General features: G+C 39.1%; 3 protein-coding genes and 1 long non-coding RNA gene across 7 annotated transcripts; 3 read left to right on the forward strand and 1 right to left on the reverse strand.

The window, feature by feature from the left end:
- The first annotated feature begins 562 nt into the window (after positions 1-562).
- Positions 563-4,363, forward strand: LOC18596999 (G-type lectin S-receptor-like serine/threonine-protein kinase At1g61370). Of its 2 annotated transcripts, none has more exons than XM_007025805.3 (7): positions 563-1,845; positions 1,962-2,072; positions 2,224-2,432; positions 2,530-2,740; positions 3,172-3,409; positions 3,662-3,812; positions 3,899-4,363. In XM_007025805.3, the coding sequence occupies exons 1-7, from the start codon at positions 591-593 to the stop codon at positions 4,196-4,198; spliced, it is 2,475 nt and encodes an 824-aa protein (XP_007025867.3). In that variant the 5' UTR covers positions 563-590; the 3' UTR covers positions 4,199-4,363. The 2 variants fall into 2 exon arrangements, with proteins under 2 accessions (XP_007025867.3, XP_088663396.1); XM_088807270.1 differs by having other exon boundaries at positions 2,263-2,432.
- LOC18597000 (uncharacterized) lies at positions 3,962-5,664 on the reverse strand. Its single transcript, XR_001928501.2, has 3 exons — positions 5,525-5,664; positions 5,119-5,313; positions 3,962-4,336 (listed from the first exon to the last, which is right to left on the reverse strand). It is a non-coding gene; the product is annotated as an uncharacterized LOC18597000 (long non-coding RNA).
- LOC18597001 (receptor-like serine/threonine-protein kinase SD1-8) lies at positions 5,599-10,922 on the forward strand. Of its 2 annotated transcripts, XM_007025807.3 has the most exons (7): positions 5,599-6,883; positions 9,014-9,145; positions 9,230-9,420; positions 9,512-9,722; positions 9,836-10,073; positions 10,162-10,312; positions 10,421-10,922. In XM_007025807.3, the coding sequence occupies exons 1-7, from the start codon at positions 5,599-5,601 to the stop codon at positions 10,733-10,735; spliced, it is 2,523 nt and encodes an 840-aa protein (XP_007025869.3). In that variant the 3' UTR covers positions 10,736-10,922. The 2 variants fall into 2 exon arrangements, with proteins under 2 accessions (XP_007025869.3, XP_017978694.2); XM_018123205.2 differs by lacking the exon at positions 9,014-9,145.
- Positions 10,923-11,073: 151 nt separating this feature from the next.
- LOC18597003 (G-type lectin S-receptor-like serine/threonine-protein kinase At4g27290) lies at positions 11,074-15,308 on the forward strand. Of its 2 annotated transcripts, XM_018123209.2 has the most exons (7): positions 11,074-12,708; positions 13,290-13,421; positions 13,689-13,846; positions 14,009-14,219; positions 14,322-14,559; positions 14,639-14,789; positions 14,904-15,308. In XM_018123209.2, the coding sequence occupies exons 1-7, from the start codon at positions 11,382-11,384 to the stop codon at positions 15,201-15,203; spliced, it is 2,517 nt and encodes an 838-aa protein (XP_017978698.2). In that variant the 5' UTR covers positions 11,074-11,381; the 3' UTR covers positions 15,204-15,308. The 2 variants fall into 2 exon arrangements, with proteins under 2 accessions (XP_017978698.2, XP_017978699.2); XM_018123210.2 differs by lacking the exon at positions 13,290-13,421.
- Positions 15,309-15,339: the final 31 nt, after the last annotated feature.

Consider the following 15,339-nt stretch of genomic DNA (forward strand, 5'->3'; position numbering starts at 1 on the left):
ATGGCAGTGATTAAAGTAAGGTATTTATCAGTAAATTAATTTAATAATATTAGCAAGATGTGTCTCAAAATTTTTCATTACCGCAGATAAAAATTAGTCATGAACTTTGCCTTGAATCTTAGTTTTCATAAATGCACGAGTTACAGATGCATGCATCACTTGGCGTGATAGCGTTGTTTGATGGAGTAGATGGCATTTGGCAGTGATTAAAGTAATTTTAGTCGTATTAGCAGGATGTCATGATATAGTTATCTGCTGGAATCATGAAATTTTCCAGGAATTTTCCGGAGCAATATTCATTTTACATAAAATGTTATTTTCTTTCAAATATTTTGGACAGTCAGACTGTTGGAATTAGTCTTTTGGGCTACGTCAGGCTCTAGTTTTAAACAGGGAAAGGTTACAGCAATAGTTTCTGATTTTAAAGTTCTATTTCAGGATTAAAAGAATCCTGAACTATGTCACGCTTGGTTAAGTGGGAATGAATAATGATGGAGTACATTCCTATACGTATTCATCTCTGATTCTCTCAGAGACTGATTTCCGAGATGGGTGGGGAACAGAGAAGATGGGGCGTTTTCCTTTCGTCCATGTCCCTGTTGTTGAACTTGCTTCTGTTACATTGCTGCGCTGCAACTAATAACATAACTTTATCCAGGCCATTATCACAAGACCAAATCCTTACCTCCCCAGGCCAATTTTTTGTGTTAGGCTTCTTTCAGCCTAACAATTCTGCCAACAGATATGTAGGAATATGGTATAAAGATAAAGCTCCTACAAAAATTGTTTGGGTGGCCAATAGAGAGAAGCCAGTTACAAACTCCTCGGCAAGTCTAACAATTGGGAGTGATGGAAATTTGAAGCTTGTAGATGGAAACCAAGACGCTCTTTGGTCAACCAATGTTTCTGTTCCGTCAAATAGTTCAGTAGCAGTGCTTTCAGATAATGGAAACTTTGAACTTATAGATGGTATATCAGGAGCGAATTTATGGCAGAGCTTTGAGCATCCTTATGATACTTTCTTACTTGGGGCAAGTCTAGGGTATAACTTCAAAACTGGAGAGAGACGTTTCTTGACATCCTGGAAAAGTGACAGTGATCCATCACCCGGAAATTTTGTTGTTGGACTTCTACCTGGGTCGACAATACAAGCTTTCGTTTGGAAAGACAGGTTACCTTATTGGAGAAGCGGGCAATGGGATAAAACGAAGTTTATTGGTATACCAGAAATGGATTCATCGTCTTCAAGTATATTTGACCTCAGAGAAGATCTTCAACAAGGAACTGTGTATTTATATACTAATACATACAACCAGTCTGTTGCTTTAAACATGGTTATTTCTTCAGTGGGAACTCTACAGTTGGAGCACTGGGAAAGAGGCCAGGGCTGGATTGTTGATTGGGAAGCACCGCAAAATCCGTGCGATGTCTATGGAGTCTGCGGATCATTTGGAGTTTGCAGCCCATCTGAATCTCCCATTTGCAGCTGCTTAAGAGGATTTACACCAAAGTCAGATGAAGAATGGAGCAGAGGAAACTGGACAGGGGGTTGCATGAGACGAACCAATTTATCTTGCGAAGAAAACACAAGTTCCAAACCCACAAACACCGGAAAAGCAGATAGATTTTGGACAATGGATAGGATGAAACTTCCAGATCTTTCTGAGTATTTGGAAATCGACAGCGACCTATGCCAAGAATGGTGCATGAATAACTGTTCCTGCATGGGTTATGCAATTGTATATGGAATTGGGTGTCTGGTCTGGACTGGAAACATTACAGACATGCAAAAGTTCCCCTTCGGTGGGGAAGAATTCTTCATACGGCTTGCACATTCGGAATTTGGTGAAAATATTATTGCCCTTAAGCTGAATTTTAAGAATGGATATGATTTTTTCCTTTTTTTTCTCACACTTCACAACCCTCGTCTTAATTGTTTTTCTTTCCTTTTAAAATTTCAGCTGATGAGAGACTAAAAGAGAAGCTCATTATCAGCCTCACAACCATTTCTTGCATCATCATCTTGGGCATCTTAGTGTATGGCATATGCCGTAAAAGATTTATCAAAATAGGTAAACCCTCTCTGTCTCTATCTTAGTATATGAGTTTCTGAAATCTTATCACCATATAGGTTCACTTTTTCTTTTTCTTTCCAAGATACCTTAATATGATGGCTTGGATGAGTTATTTATTTGAGTTTCGTCCTTAAATCTCAACAATCAGGTAAACGAAAGAGAATTTTCAAACACTTTGACTTGGCAGGGAATGAAACCTCAAGCGAAATCTTAACCGGAAATACATTGAGAAGCCATTTAGAACTAGAAGATCCATCAGAATTACCTGTGTTTGACCTGAATAGCATATTAGTCGCCACTGATAACTTCAGCATAACAAATAAACTAGGGCAAGGAGGATTTGGCCCAGTTTATAAGGTAAGTAATCACCCAAACTTGAAAGAAGAAGTGCTTTATTGTTGTAGAAAGCTGCAACCTTGCATATATACTTTGATAAATTTGTGAATTTCGTCAGGGCAAGCTGCATGATGGGAAGTATGTGGCAGTCAAGAGACTCTCTAGTAGCTCAGGCCAGGGCATCGAAGAGTTCAAGAATGAAGTTATGTTGATCTCCAAACTCCAACACAGAAATCTGGTCAGGCTATTCGGTTACTGCATTGAGAAAGAAGAAAGGATGCTCATTTATGAGTTTATGGCCAACAAAAGCTTGGATACTTTTTTATTTGGTTGGTTCCACAAAGCACTTTTATCTTCTCCCATCCCTTTCTAGATTGGGTGCTCTCAAGTCTCAACTTGTCTATCTCATTCCTTAATGCTTTAATATGCTGCCATGCTGGAACATGTAGAATTAAGGAAAGGTTCCATGAGGTGGCACTTTCATAGTCTAGATGGGACTCATCTTAGCCACTAACCAAGTATTTGACTTTCAATAATAGCCCCTGAATCTTAAAATTTGATGCAATGATCAAGTAGCTGCCTAGCTGGAACAAATTCAGAATGCTTTTGCTTAGCATTGAAATATGGTTGTCATTTTCAGTAATTAACAAATCAGCACTCTAATCTTTGGTGACTGAATTTCTGTCTGTTAATCTTTTTGATCTGAGGCTGGGAAGATAACTGATGCATACAAATCATATATCTCTGGTGCATTGATTAGATCCAACAAAGAGAGCAGACCTTCATTGGCCAAAGCGTTTCAACATCATTCAAGGTGTTGCTCGGGGGCTTCTTTACCTCCACCGTGATTCTTGTTTAAGGGTTGTACATCGGGACTTGAAGGTCAGCAACATCCTTTTGGATGACAAAATGAACCCAAAAATTTCAGATTTTGGGTTGGCACGGATATTTCAAGGGACACAATTGTTAGCTAATACCCATAGAGTCGTTGGAACTCTGTAAGCAATTTTTCTTTCTTTGTTTATCTAATCACAACATATTCAACTGTTGCCTACCACGAATCATCATTACTATATACTTATCTTTCTAGAGTCTAGACTAAACTTGTTATTATCAGTATAAGCATATTTCGTCATGCTTAATTTCCTGGTTTCATCTATCCAGCAATGACAGATTTCACTTATTTATAGTGATAATTCAAGTTTAAGCATTATTTATTTGCTTATTTGGTCTATCCAAACATATTCCAGCGGCTATATGTCTCCTGAGTATGCATTGAGTGGGATATTTTCCGAAAAATCAGATGTTTTTAGCTTCGGAGTTCTTCTGTTAGAGATTGTCAATGGCAGGAAGATTACAGCCTCCTACTATCATGACAAACACATAAGCCTTATTGACTATGTAAGTGCAAAACTTTTCAATGCCTGGTGCTTTTATGTGTTATTTGGCATTCGAAGTTTATATAGACAAAGCTACTTTTGTTTCAGGCATGGCAACTGTGGTCTGAAAGCAAGGAATTAGACTTGTTGGATGAAGCCTTGGCGGACTCCTTTTCATCATCAGAAGTAACAAGGTGCATTCATATTGCTCTACTTTGCGTTCAGGATCATGCTGAAAATAGGCCGAACATGTCAGCAGTTGTTTCCATGTTAAGCAGTGAAGCCGAGCTTCCACGGCCAAAACAACCTACATTTACATTTCAGACTGGATTCTACTCTGAAAAATGCGACTCCAACCATTTTTTGTCCGCGTGTGAGCTTACAGAGTCCGTGCTCGAAGGGCGATAACCACTCTGTAGCAAGCATTAACTCTGTTGTAGTTTCTTTGTAGGCTGAAATACTCAACCCAAAGCCCCACTCCTCTTGTTCAGTTCCTATTGCTTGTAAATCATTTGAATCTGCTATAAAGTTTGTAATCTTTTTGTCCTGCATATAAACAAGGATTTCAGAAAAGTTTTAGCATGTATTTATTTTTCATCTGAGGTCAATCTAGCGGTTTATACATTCATCAATTTAGCAGGTTTTCGTCAGGAAAACTGATCAAGCCCGGCTACCTGTCATCTTCAGTCACTGATTGACTTTGATTAAACTATAACTAGAATGTATGAACTCTTGGGTACTGAATTCTAACAACTAGCAATAAGCAAATCAAGCCAGTCTTATTATCCAAGTAGCTCAAAATGAAATGGAATTTCCTGGAAAAGAGCTAACTGTTGACTCTGTCTACAAACAACTTTTTATAGGAATATCAACTAGCGTGATTGCAATCATAGTTAATTAAATAAAGAAATTAAATGAGGTTTTAAATAATGTGTAAAGCCCATCAGCCTCCCCTTTCTAATTGGCTAAAGAAAGTATCTCACCTGCACCAAGAAGGTTTAGTTTTTGCAAAGTTCCACATCAAGAACGACAAACAAAAGATTTGGATTCTAAATTAAATAACAAGAAAGCAAAACTAGGATTAACAAAGACCCCAAAAGATTTTTTACTCATGTTTGGTAGTCTGACTGAACTTGTCTTAGCAGATTCTATATAAAAAGCACACAAGCTTGTCCTGTCCAATGAATTTAAAGCAAAGGAGAGAACAATTTTCAAAGGGGGGTTTGGTCATGATGACTATTTTTAGATGACTTGGATTTTTCTTTTTTATTTTTGACTAAATTGACAAAAATTAGAAATAAACAGCAAAATCCAAGTAGAATACCAACCGTCCAAGACTCAAAAGGCACGCTCACTAGTTTGGTGGGAGGGTCCAGCTCTGTCCAAGAAGTGTCCCTTTCCGAGGGCCATATCCAAGCCCAGCACCATTCCGCGTGTGAAACCGTTCGTTTTCTTTGTGAAATGTGAAATGCCCATTCCCAACAGAGAATCCCAGGGAAAGAGGAGAGCCGTAGAGCACATTCCTGTTCATAAATATAAAAAGATGGTTAGGTGATCTTCCCGTTTTCAGTCTTTGACCTTGTGAAAGGCATGTACAAAGCCAAACCAGGCGTATTATTTATTCTAAGTTTACTGTTACAATAATTTTTTGAATGCCAAATTCAAAGACGAAACGAAGAAACCGAGGAGAATAAAGGTATCAAAGAGTCAACATCCTCTCCTATCAAACCATACCAAATGTCTTCAAAATGAACAAACCAGCTCCACCAGTTTGAGAGAGGAACTCCTAGAGCCAGAGTAAGTGAAGAATGGGAACTATAAGAAATCACCATTTTTGTAGCTTCTTCTTGTTCTTCGCTTTCCTAGCTATCTTCCCAACAATTTCCTTCTCCATTGACACCTTAACTGCTACTCAGTCTATCATAAATAACCAAACTCTCGTCTCCCCAGGTGATGTTTTCGAGTTTGGGTTCTTCACCCTGGAAAATCCAGGTGAATGGTACGTGGGGATATGGTACAAGAACATTCCTGTCAGAACATACGTGTGGATTGCCAACAGAGACAAACCACTCGCGAACTCGTCAGGTATTTTCAAGCTGGAGGATCGAAACATCGTTCTTCTTGACCAAGGACAGAATCTTGTATGGTCATCAAACATAACAAAGGGTGACAACCCTCTTGCACAGTTGTTGGACTCTGGAAATTTGGTTCTAAGAGAAGCAAACATCAACGATGAGACCAACCATTACCTCTGGCAGAGCTTTGATTACCCTACAGATACTTTATTACCAGATATGAAGCTTGGATGGGATCTAAACGCAGGGTTTAACAGATTCTTAACAGCTTGGAGAACTAAAGGAGACCCTTCATCTGGGGATTTCTCATTCAAGCTAGATTATCATGGATTTCCAGAAATATTCTTGTGGAACAAGCAAAGGAGAGAATACAGAAGCGGTCCATGGAACGGTCTAAGGTTTAGCGGTGTTCCGGAAATGAAACCTCTTGATTATATCAGCTTCAACTTTGTCACCAACCAAGATGAGGTATACTACTCATTTTCTATAACAAACAAGAACTTGTTTTCCAGGTTGATAGTTACTCCAACTGGGACTCTTCAAAGATTAACATGGATCCCTGATACTGAACAATGGAATCCATTTTGGTACGCACCAAAAGACCAGTGTGACAATTACCGGGAGTGCGGTCAGTATGGTATATGTGACAGCAACGCATCTCCAGTTTGCAAATGCCCAAAAGGGTTCAGTCCCAAGAATCAGCAAGCATGGAATTTGAGGGATGGGTCTGGTGGGTGTATTCGGAAGACGGATCTAGATTGCACCAAGGACAAGTTCTTGCACCTGCCTAATATGAAGCTGCCAGAAGGTACTTCTTCATTCGTGGACAAAAATATGACCCTAAAGGATTGTGCAGCTTTGTGCTCCAGGAACTGTTCTTGCACTGCTTATTCTAACTCAGATATTCGAAATGGAGGCAAAGGTTGTGTTATTTGGATTGGTGACCTGATTGATATGAGGCAATATACAGATGGTGGTGGTCAAGATCTCTTTGTTAGATTGGCAGCTTCTGATCTAGGTACGTTTCAAAATTCTCTTTCTTTAATAATCTTCACTTGGAATTGTTTTTCATAACTAATTATGCATAATCTGACTCGGTTTAATCGAGTCAACTAGAACAGGGAATCCCCTGTTTTGGAGGTTGAGGGCTTGAGGGTCACATTAGTTGAGCCAAGCTTGGAAACATTATCTTAACCCCAAAAACAAAAACAGGTATGGAAACATTGAATGGCACAAATGTTCGGTCTGAAGCTTAGCTAACCCCCCAATTCTAGAAGTACAATCTCTGGAAATACGACAAGCTTTTGAAAATTTTCTTATCGTTTTGGTACAATTTCGAACCACAACAGGTGACTGAACTTTTTTTGAGCCACGTGTGTCAGATCACTGTTAGAACATGCGTGGATCCCAGGCACCCTTTTGAATATCTTCGATTCTTTCGTGAATCAACGGGTGATAAGGTTGTCTGTCAGAGGATAGAGTCCGAGTGTCGGAGTGAAGCTAGCTGAACCACTCCCATGATTGGTTCCGTGACATAATTGCTTAATGAAAGATGTTACTGTTTTCAATGTCCCCACTCTCCCACCTACAACCCTTTCGAAGACAATAAAAGAGATAAATAGTGGTCCTGTTCTTTTTCACACAGTGTGCCGACGTTTTTGACTTGGTGTGGGTTACCTCGGAGCCAATGTTTAGAGCCTAGACTTTGTGGTACTTTCTCATTTTCGCGTCCTGAAGTTAAATCTAAGCAAATTACAGTGTTAATGGTACTGTACAATTTCAATATTTCAGGCAGGACAATAATTCTGTGGGTCCAGTGGGGGAGGTGTTTCCTTCTCTGTCTTTTTCTTTTTGATAAAGGTCTTAAAATGAAAAGGGTAGTAGCTCCATATCGTTTTCAGGTTTCTTTCCTTTCTTTACCCAATACAATACCTTTTCATGCCACTCTCTTAAAAGAAAAAGCCAAAGCGTTACCAAATCTTAGTATATTGGTTTAAACGCCATTAACCTTGCTCTTATTCAGAGCAAATGCCATATATCTTTGTTTTTACGTTTGGTATCAATAATAATGAACAAATCAACTATGACTAGTCGAATATGAGTGACTTCAGTGATTGTAATCGCTTATGAACTGTGTGCTGCATGTTACCGGATAAAAAAGTTCTTTGGAAAAGAAGAATTCCAGGCTTCTTAAGGTCTAGGTCTAGGACCTAATCGCCCACTCTCTTTCCCTTAACCCCACTTGGGCTAGGATCTGTTGAAAATTCAGGCCTAAATTAGGCTTCTTAGAGGAGAGTTAATAAGCCCTTTGCCCCATAAACCACCTAAATGGGTGGAATGTTTTGGCCCAAATCGCATTCATTTAAGAAAGATCATTAGAGGCACTGGTCTAAGAACCTGTCCTTGTCGAGTTCAAGTTGTATACAGCCGACTGACTTAGTTGGGAAAAGGTTGTGAGAATACATGAGAGAAGGTCCACGTGAGTAATGGCAGAGATCTTTGTTTGCTTCGATTATTAAAGTTTCTACTAATAAATATGATGACGTCCTGAAAAGATTCCCATTTGGATGGATGGAATTGGACGCCCTACTGAAATTACGTTGCAACTAAAAAGTAGTGAAAATTTATGGTCTGAAGTGAATGCATTAGAAGGGGTAGACTTTGGCAAAACAGCATTGGCTGTATGCTTCGGTGAAGCCACATTAATTACTGGTTCTGTGACCGCTGTCTCATTCATGGCTTTGCATAATTCATTGTTTGTGCTGTGTGGAAGATGACCTATTAGAGCAATGACTGGTGACAGATAGCCAAGCTGGTTCATCACACTGGGAACCCTGGTGCAGGTTCAGCCAGCTGACACGGTTTCTGTTGCTGCGGTAGTCATTTTATAATACGTGTGTTTTCAATATTTATGAGTTCATATCTAATGTGAACTTACCGTTTATATTTTGATCATTGACATGCTGGGAAAACTCCTGACCACAGGCCTAGCTCAACTATATAGGAATGGGAATATAATAACTTCCCAGAAAACAAGAAATGGTAACCATTTGAGTAATTTGTGGAAGTGACAGAGGGTAGGCCTTAAGCCTATAAGCATCTTTTTTTCTGCCAAAAAATTCTTAATATAATGCCTAAATTATTTCAGGAGATGGTGGGAACACTACTGCTCTAATCATAGGCATTACGGTGAGTGCTGGTGTTTTGCTTTTAGGGCTGATAGCCTATGTGGTATGGAAGAGAAAGGCAATGCAAAATAAAGGAAAAATAGGAAAGAAAGGTAACTTGAGTTTGGATGAGCGAGTAAACATATTTCTCCCTACATTCTTTTAGGTCTTAAAATTTTATGTTTTTGGTTCTACAGGTCCTCATGAAAGAAGCCAAGATTTTCTACTGAATGAGGTGGTTATCTCAAGTAAGAAGGAATTCTCGGCTGAAAGTCAACCTGATGAACTAGAATTACCGTTGTTTGATTTTGATACCATAGCAACAGCTACAGATAACTTTTCTGATGAAAAAAAACTTGGGCAAGGTGGTTTTGGCTGCGTATACATGGTAAATTCAATGATACAAAACATACTACTGCATGCAAATAGCCACAGATGCTCTTAAAATCTAACCCTGCAAATATGAATGCTAATGCCAGGGTAGGTTGGTTGAGGGTCAAGAAATAGCAGTAAAAAGGCTCTCAAAGAACTCTGGGCAAGGGACTGAAGAATTCAAGAATGAGGTTAGATTGATTGCAAGGCTTCAACATAGGAATCTTGTACGACTTCTTGGTTGCTGCATTGAGATGGATGAGAAGATGCTAGTCTATGAGTACATGGAACACAGGAGCCTGGATTCGGTTTTATTCAGTTAGTCCCTCTAACAACTTAATGAACTCAACAGGGTTCTCTTTAATTAAGAAATTTGATTAACGTAACAATTTTACATTCATGGCATTTATAGTAGTTGAAAACTTTTTCAGATAAAGCAAGAAGCTCCTTATTAAATTGGCAAAGGCGCTTCAACATTATTTGCGGCACTGCTCGAGGACTTCTATATCTTCACCAGGATTCCAGATTTAGGATCATCCATAGAGATCTCAAAGCAAGCAACATTTTGCTTGATGGAGAAATGAACCCGAAAATTTCAGATTTTGGCATGGCTAGAATTTTTGGTGGTGATCAAACAGAGGCAAATACTAAGAGAGTAGTTGGAACCTAGTAAGTATTGTAAACTTGATTTCTCTACTAGCTTGAAACTGTAAAATTAAAAGTAGTTCCTCATCCTAATATACCTTGTGATACACAGTGGCTATATGTCACCTGAATATGCAATGGATGGTCTCTTCTCAGCAAAATCAGATGTTTTTAGCTTTGGTGTTCTGGTGTTGGAGGTTGTAAGTGGCAAGAAGAACAGAGGATTTTATCACTCAAACAGTGAACTCAACCTTCTTGGCCATGTAAGCAGAGTACCACATTCATATTTCTACTAATGCTTATACTCTTAATAGTAGCGAAAGCTTTTCATGTCACTCAATAAATACTGAATATGACTCCCATTATTGCAGGCTTGGAGATTGTGGAAGGAAGGGAAGGGAATGGACTTAATAGATTCAGCAGTAGGTGATTCCTATAATGCACAAGAAGTACTTAGGTGTATACAGGTTGGCCTTTTGTGTGTGCAAGAGCGTGCAGAAGACAGGCCAAGTATGTCGACCGTGGTTTTGATGTTGAATAGTGAAACAGCAACAATGCCCCAGCCTAAAACCCCTGGCTTTTGCCTAGGACGAAGAAGTACTCTCGAAACTGATTCATCTAACAGTAAGCAAGATGAATCATGCACTGTGAACCAAGTCACAGTTACAATGCTAGATGCCAGGTAATGGAAGTTCCTGCGTCATCTAGGGTGTTTGTGTATCTCAAAAAAGCTCCCCTTGTACATTCTGCTGGATTTTCATGACAGCCTTAGCTGTAATTTTTGTGGCAGTTTTGGGTATTGGTGAAACTTTGGTGGTGTTAAACTTGTGAATACAATATATTCTTTTTAGTTTCTATTTTCAAGTCAACAAATATGTGAGTCGTGGTTTATTTTATTGGGCCACTGTCCCTTGTGGGGACTGTTGTCACCTCAAGGTTTGAAAATTAGGCAGAAATACTAATAAACTAATAAGAACTAAAGTAAGAAGTTGACATCAAGCAATGTGAATGGGGGCTGGTGTAACACCTTGACATCAACCAATGTTAGTTGAGCAGGAAATGTGTACTTTCATTTCTGCAAACTATAGCACATCAGAATAAGAAAGATTTTTTTATTTGACAACCATTGATCTTTGTGGATACTGTTTTTGGCATTTGAATTGTTCAGCACAAATTGTCGTTCAGTAGATGGCTACTGAACAGCAAATCATTCCATCAGAAATCACCGTATCTGAACTTCCAGCAAAGTTTCAATATAAAAATAATATGAAGTAGAATTTCGTTGAATTTTCACTATTAAAGCTTAGTTGGTCAACCGATCTTCTCTGGTTGATGAAACGACCCAAAAACCAGTCGTCCACAACAAGAATTTCGTCTTCTGCCTCGATTTCCTACAACATGAAAGATAAGCGGTTTCCTTTCATTCTCGCATCCTGCAATATTTTCTTTTCTTTCATCGCAACAACAGCAACACTAACAACAGATATCTTAGCAGCAAATAGCACCCTGAAAGATGGACAGACCTTGGTCTCCCCCGGCCAAATCTTTGAACTTGGGTTTTTCAGTCCAGGCAACTCCAGTCATAGGTACCTAGGCATATGGTACAAGAACATACCCCTCACCGTTGTCTGGGTTGCTAACAGGAATAGCCCCATCACTAGTACCGCGGGATCACTGGTGTTTAGCCCTCAGGGTTCACTCTCTCTGCTTAATGATACAGTTTTTGTTTGGTCTGTTAATGTCACCAGGGTCTTGAGCAACCCTATCCTGCAGCTGCTAGACAATGGCAACCTTGCGTTGACTGACAGCAGCGGTGCTTATATATGGCAAAGTTTTGATTACATAACTGATAATTTATTGCCTGGAATGAAACTCGGATGGAATCTCAAGACAGGTTTGAACCGTTATATGACATCGTGGATTGACACAGATGACCCAGCAGCCGGGGAATTCACGGTCAGCCTGGAACAACCCGAGACTCCACAGTTCGTTGTCAGGAAGGGGACCCAGAAACAGAACAGGTGGGGTCCATGGGATGGGGTCAGGTTCAGTGGTGGCAAAAGGCTGAAGCCCAATCCTGTTTATTTACCAATGTTTAATTCAAGCCCTGAAGAGATTTACTACTCGTTCGAAGTTATAGAAAGTTCAGTTTTGTCAAGGTTTGTGGTGACACCGCTAGGTTTAATTCAGCATCTCACATGGAACAACCATAGCAATGAGTGGGTAGTTATAGTGTCTCCGCAACGAGATGCTTGTGACAGATACGAGTTGTGTGGATCTTATGGGAATTGCTATAGTAGTGATCCTAATTGTAGGTGTTTGAAAGGTTTTAAGCCCAAGTCACCAGAGGATTGGCGGTTGATAGATTGGTCAGGAGGGTGTGTTAGGAATCGGGATTTAAATTGCAGTAATGCTGATGGCTTTGTTAAGTACGAACGAATGAAGTTGCCTGATAATGCACATTTAGCAGCAAATAGGAGTCTGAGCCTTGAGGAATGTGAAGCAGAGTGTCAGAAGAATTGTTCTTGCATGGCTTACACCAGGATAGATATTCATGGAAATGGGAGAGACTGCATACTGTGGTTTGGTGATTTGGTTGACTTGAGGAAATATCCTGAGGGAGAGGACCTCTATATTCGAATGGCAAGGGCAGAATTAGGTATGTTTTTCAATGTTTTCCAATCCAATATTTGGTATGCGTTGCATTTTATTGGCTGGTTTAACACGGAAGAAACCCTGAAAAAGAACCTCTGTAATTTACATTTCCAATGAATAGATATAGCTCTTTGAATATTGAAATCAACCATTCAACAGGATTTCACTGTTATATTTTACCTATATTGTCCATCCTAAGGTTAAATTCGAAAATGTAGGATTGAGTGATTAGGATAACGAAAATAAGCACATGATTAGGCTACTCAGAAGGAGAGTAAGTTTAATAACTGCTTGACAGCTGACACCCACCCCATAAATTTCAGTCCTGCACTTATTTTTAAACTCAATCCTAGAAAATTGTTAGTTTTTTCCAACCACTTTGTTTCCCTGGAAATGAAGGGTCTAAAATTTGATACCCTTTTGGGCCTGTGAGTCATAGAAGACTCCTGAATCTGATCATACCACACTTAAGACAGAAGATTCATGTAAGCTAGTATAAGCCTAGCTTCTAAATGTCAATGGCTTTAGCAGAAAACCTTTAAAATACAGAACAAAATGTTTATTTTGTCAATTTTTTGGTGCCAGAATCAATTTCAGATGCTAAGAGGAAAGAGAAAGTGAAGATAGCTTTAGTCATCACCATGTTATCAGTTTTTGGCATGCTTCTTTTTGGAGTTGCAGGGTGGTGTAATTTTCAAGTGAGGGGAAAGATGAGAGGTAAGACCTCATTGGCACTATAACTGTCTACTTTGCACTCAATTCAATTGAGGTTATGGACCCTCTTCTTTTTTAAAGATCCCAGCTGATGTTTAAGGTGTGATCTTGATTACCATTTTCATTTCACGTACTCAACCACCTCTGTTAGGCATTGCCATAGTAGACAATAGCAGGCTAGGAGCTTTTGATTAACATTATAGGTTTGAATAGGAAATCTTTTTCTCTGATTAATCCCATCTCTTTAGCTAATTAATTCCTCTGTAACAGCTAGAAATGGAAACAATATGTTCTGGGATGCTAAAGAACAATATCAGAAGGAAGACCTGGAACTACCACTTTTTGATCTTAGTACTGTTTCGGCAGCCACTAGTAAATTCTCTTTTGAGCAAAAGATTGGAGAGGGTGGATTTGGTCCAGTGTACAAGGTGATTATCATTAATCATGTTATAGTAATCAAGGAAGACATGGTTACTTTAAGATAACAAAACACCATCAAAAGAAAAAAAAGAAAAAGAAAACCCTGAATTAGGATTTACTTTTCCTTTGCATGTGAGGAGATTTCTGATGCTTGATGTGGTATTGTACAGGGTGTTTTACCCACTGGAAAGGAAATTGCAGTGAAGAGGCTCTCAAAGAATTCTGGACAAGGCCTCCAAGAGTTCAAGAATGAAGTTATTCTGATTTCTAAACTACAACACCGTAACCTTGTTAAGCTTTTGGGATGTTGTATTCAAGGAGAAGAAAGAATGTTAATCTATGAGTATTTGCCAAACAAAAGCTTGGACTGCTTCCTATTTGGTCTGGACTCTGGTCATCTAGCCATTTATAATTAGCATATCTTTCTTTTGATTGACATGATGTTCTTAGGGCTTGACTATTTTGACTATTTGACAAGTCCAGATAAAACAAGGAGAAACTTTTTAGGTTGGAAGAAGCGCTTTGAAATTGTCATGGGAATTGCCAGAGGGCTTCTTTACCTACATCAAGACTCTAGATTAAGAATTATACACAGGGATCTCAAAGCAAGCAACATCTTATTAGATGACCAGATGCACCCCAAAATTTCAGATTTTGGCATAGCAAAAATTTTTGGAGGAGAAAGGACACAAGAAAAGACCAGAAGAGTAATTGGAACATAGTATGTCTGCAAGTGCTAGGTGAATACTTGAATTCATATCTACTAGTATGAATTCTGAAACTTTTGCTTTGTTCTGCAGTGGTTATATGTCTCCAGAATATGCAATGAGCGGACGCTTTTCAGTGAAATCGGATGTATTCAGCTACGGGGTTTTGGTGTTAGAGATAGTAAGTGGCAAAAAAAACTGGGGATTTCGTCACCCTGACCATGATCTAAGCCTTCTGGGACATGTACGTATATCATTAAGTCTAAAGACTACAAGAGCTTGTTCTGGCTTAATACAACTTTTAACTTCAATGCTGCATTCTGATAAACTTAATTACAAACTCAATTTGTTGTTTCAGGCGTGGAAACTATGGAATGAAGGGAATCCACTGGAACTAATGGATGAATTCATGGAGGACTCATTTTCGGCGAATGAGGTGGTGAGATGCATCCAAGTCGGTCTTCTATGCGTGCAGCAACGAACAGAAGACAGGCCTATGATGTCCTCTGTGGTAATGATGTTGAGCAATGAGAGTACACTGTTATCCAAACCAAAAGAACCTGGCTTTTGTGCTGAGATTTTAGGCACAGATACATCAAGTGGGAAAAATTTGTGCACAGCCCATGAATTAACTGTCACTGCTTTATCTGGAAGATAGCCTGCTTCAGTATTAATGGAATATATAAACATTCATTTTTGTCCCAATCATATATACTTGTACTCATTATCCATTACGGTTTTCAAGGTTTACTGAAACTTACAATTCTTGGTTTCTCCAGTTTAGTTTTTGTTAG

This window comes from Theobroma cacao, chromosome 6 (genome assembly GCF_053813885.1).
Source record: "Theobroma cacao isolate CCN51 chromosome 6, ASM5381388v1, whole genome shotgun sequence".
Classification (NCBI taxonomy): domain Eukaryota; kingdom Viridiplantae; phylum Streptophyta; class Magnoliopsida; order Malvales; family Malvaceae; genus Theobroma; species Theobroma cacao.

What these genes read in the sequence shown, in the direction of transcription:
- LOC18597001 (XM_007025807.3), top strand. Translation starts at nt 5,599, where the DNA reads ATGGGAACTATAAGAAATCACCATTTTTGTAGCTTCTTCTTGTTCTTC. An exon ending in AGGAAAAATAGGAAAGAAAG is followed by an intron (nt 9,146 to 9,229) that starts GTAACTTGAGTT and finishes TTGGTTCTACAG; the next exon opens with GTCCTCATGAAAGAAGCCAA. An exon ending in AAGAGAGTAGTTGGAACCTA is followed by an intron (nt 10,074 to 10,161) that starts GTAAGTATTGTA and finishes TGTGATACACAG; the next exon opens with TGGCTATATGTCACCTGAAT.
- LOC18596999 (XM_007025805.3), top strand. Translation starts at nt 591, where the DNA reads ATGTCCCTGTTGTTGAACTTGCTTCTGTTACATTGCTGCGCTGCAACT. An exon ending in GCTTGCACATTCGGAATTTG is followed by an intron (nt 1,846 to 1,961) that starts GTGAAAATATTA and finishes TTAAAATTTCAG; the next exon opens with CTGATGAGAGACTAAAAGAG. An exon ending in ACATAAGCCTTATTGACTAT is followed by an intron (nt 3,813 to 3,898) that starts GTAAGTGCAAAA and finishes CTTTTGTTTCAG; the next exon opens with GCATGGCAACTGTGGTCTGA.
- LOC18597003 (XM_018123209.2), top strand. Translation starts at nt 11,382, where the DNA reads ATGAAACGACCCAAAAACCAGTCGTCCACAACAAGAATTTCGTCTTCT. An exon ending in AATGGCAAGGGCAGAATTAG is followed by an intron (nt 12,709 to 13,289) that starts GTATGTTTTTCA and finishes TTTTGGTGCCAG; the next exon opens with AATCAATTTCAGATGCTAAG. An exon ending in ATCTAAGCCTTCTGGGACAT is followed by an intron (nt 14,790 to 14,903) that starts GTACGTATATCA and finishes TTGTTGTTTCAG; the next exon opens with GCGTGGAAACTATGGAATGA.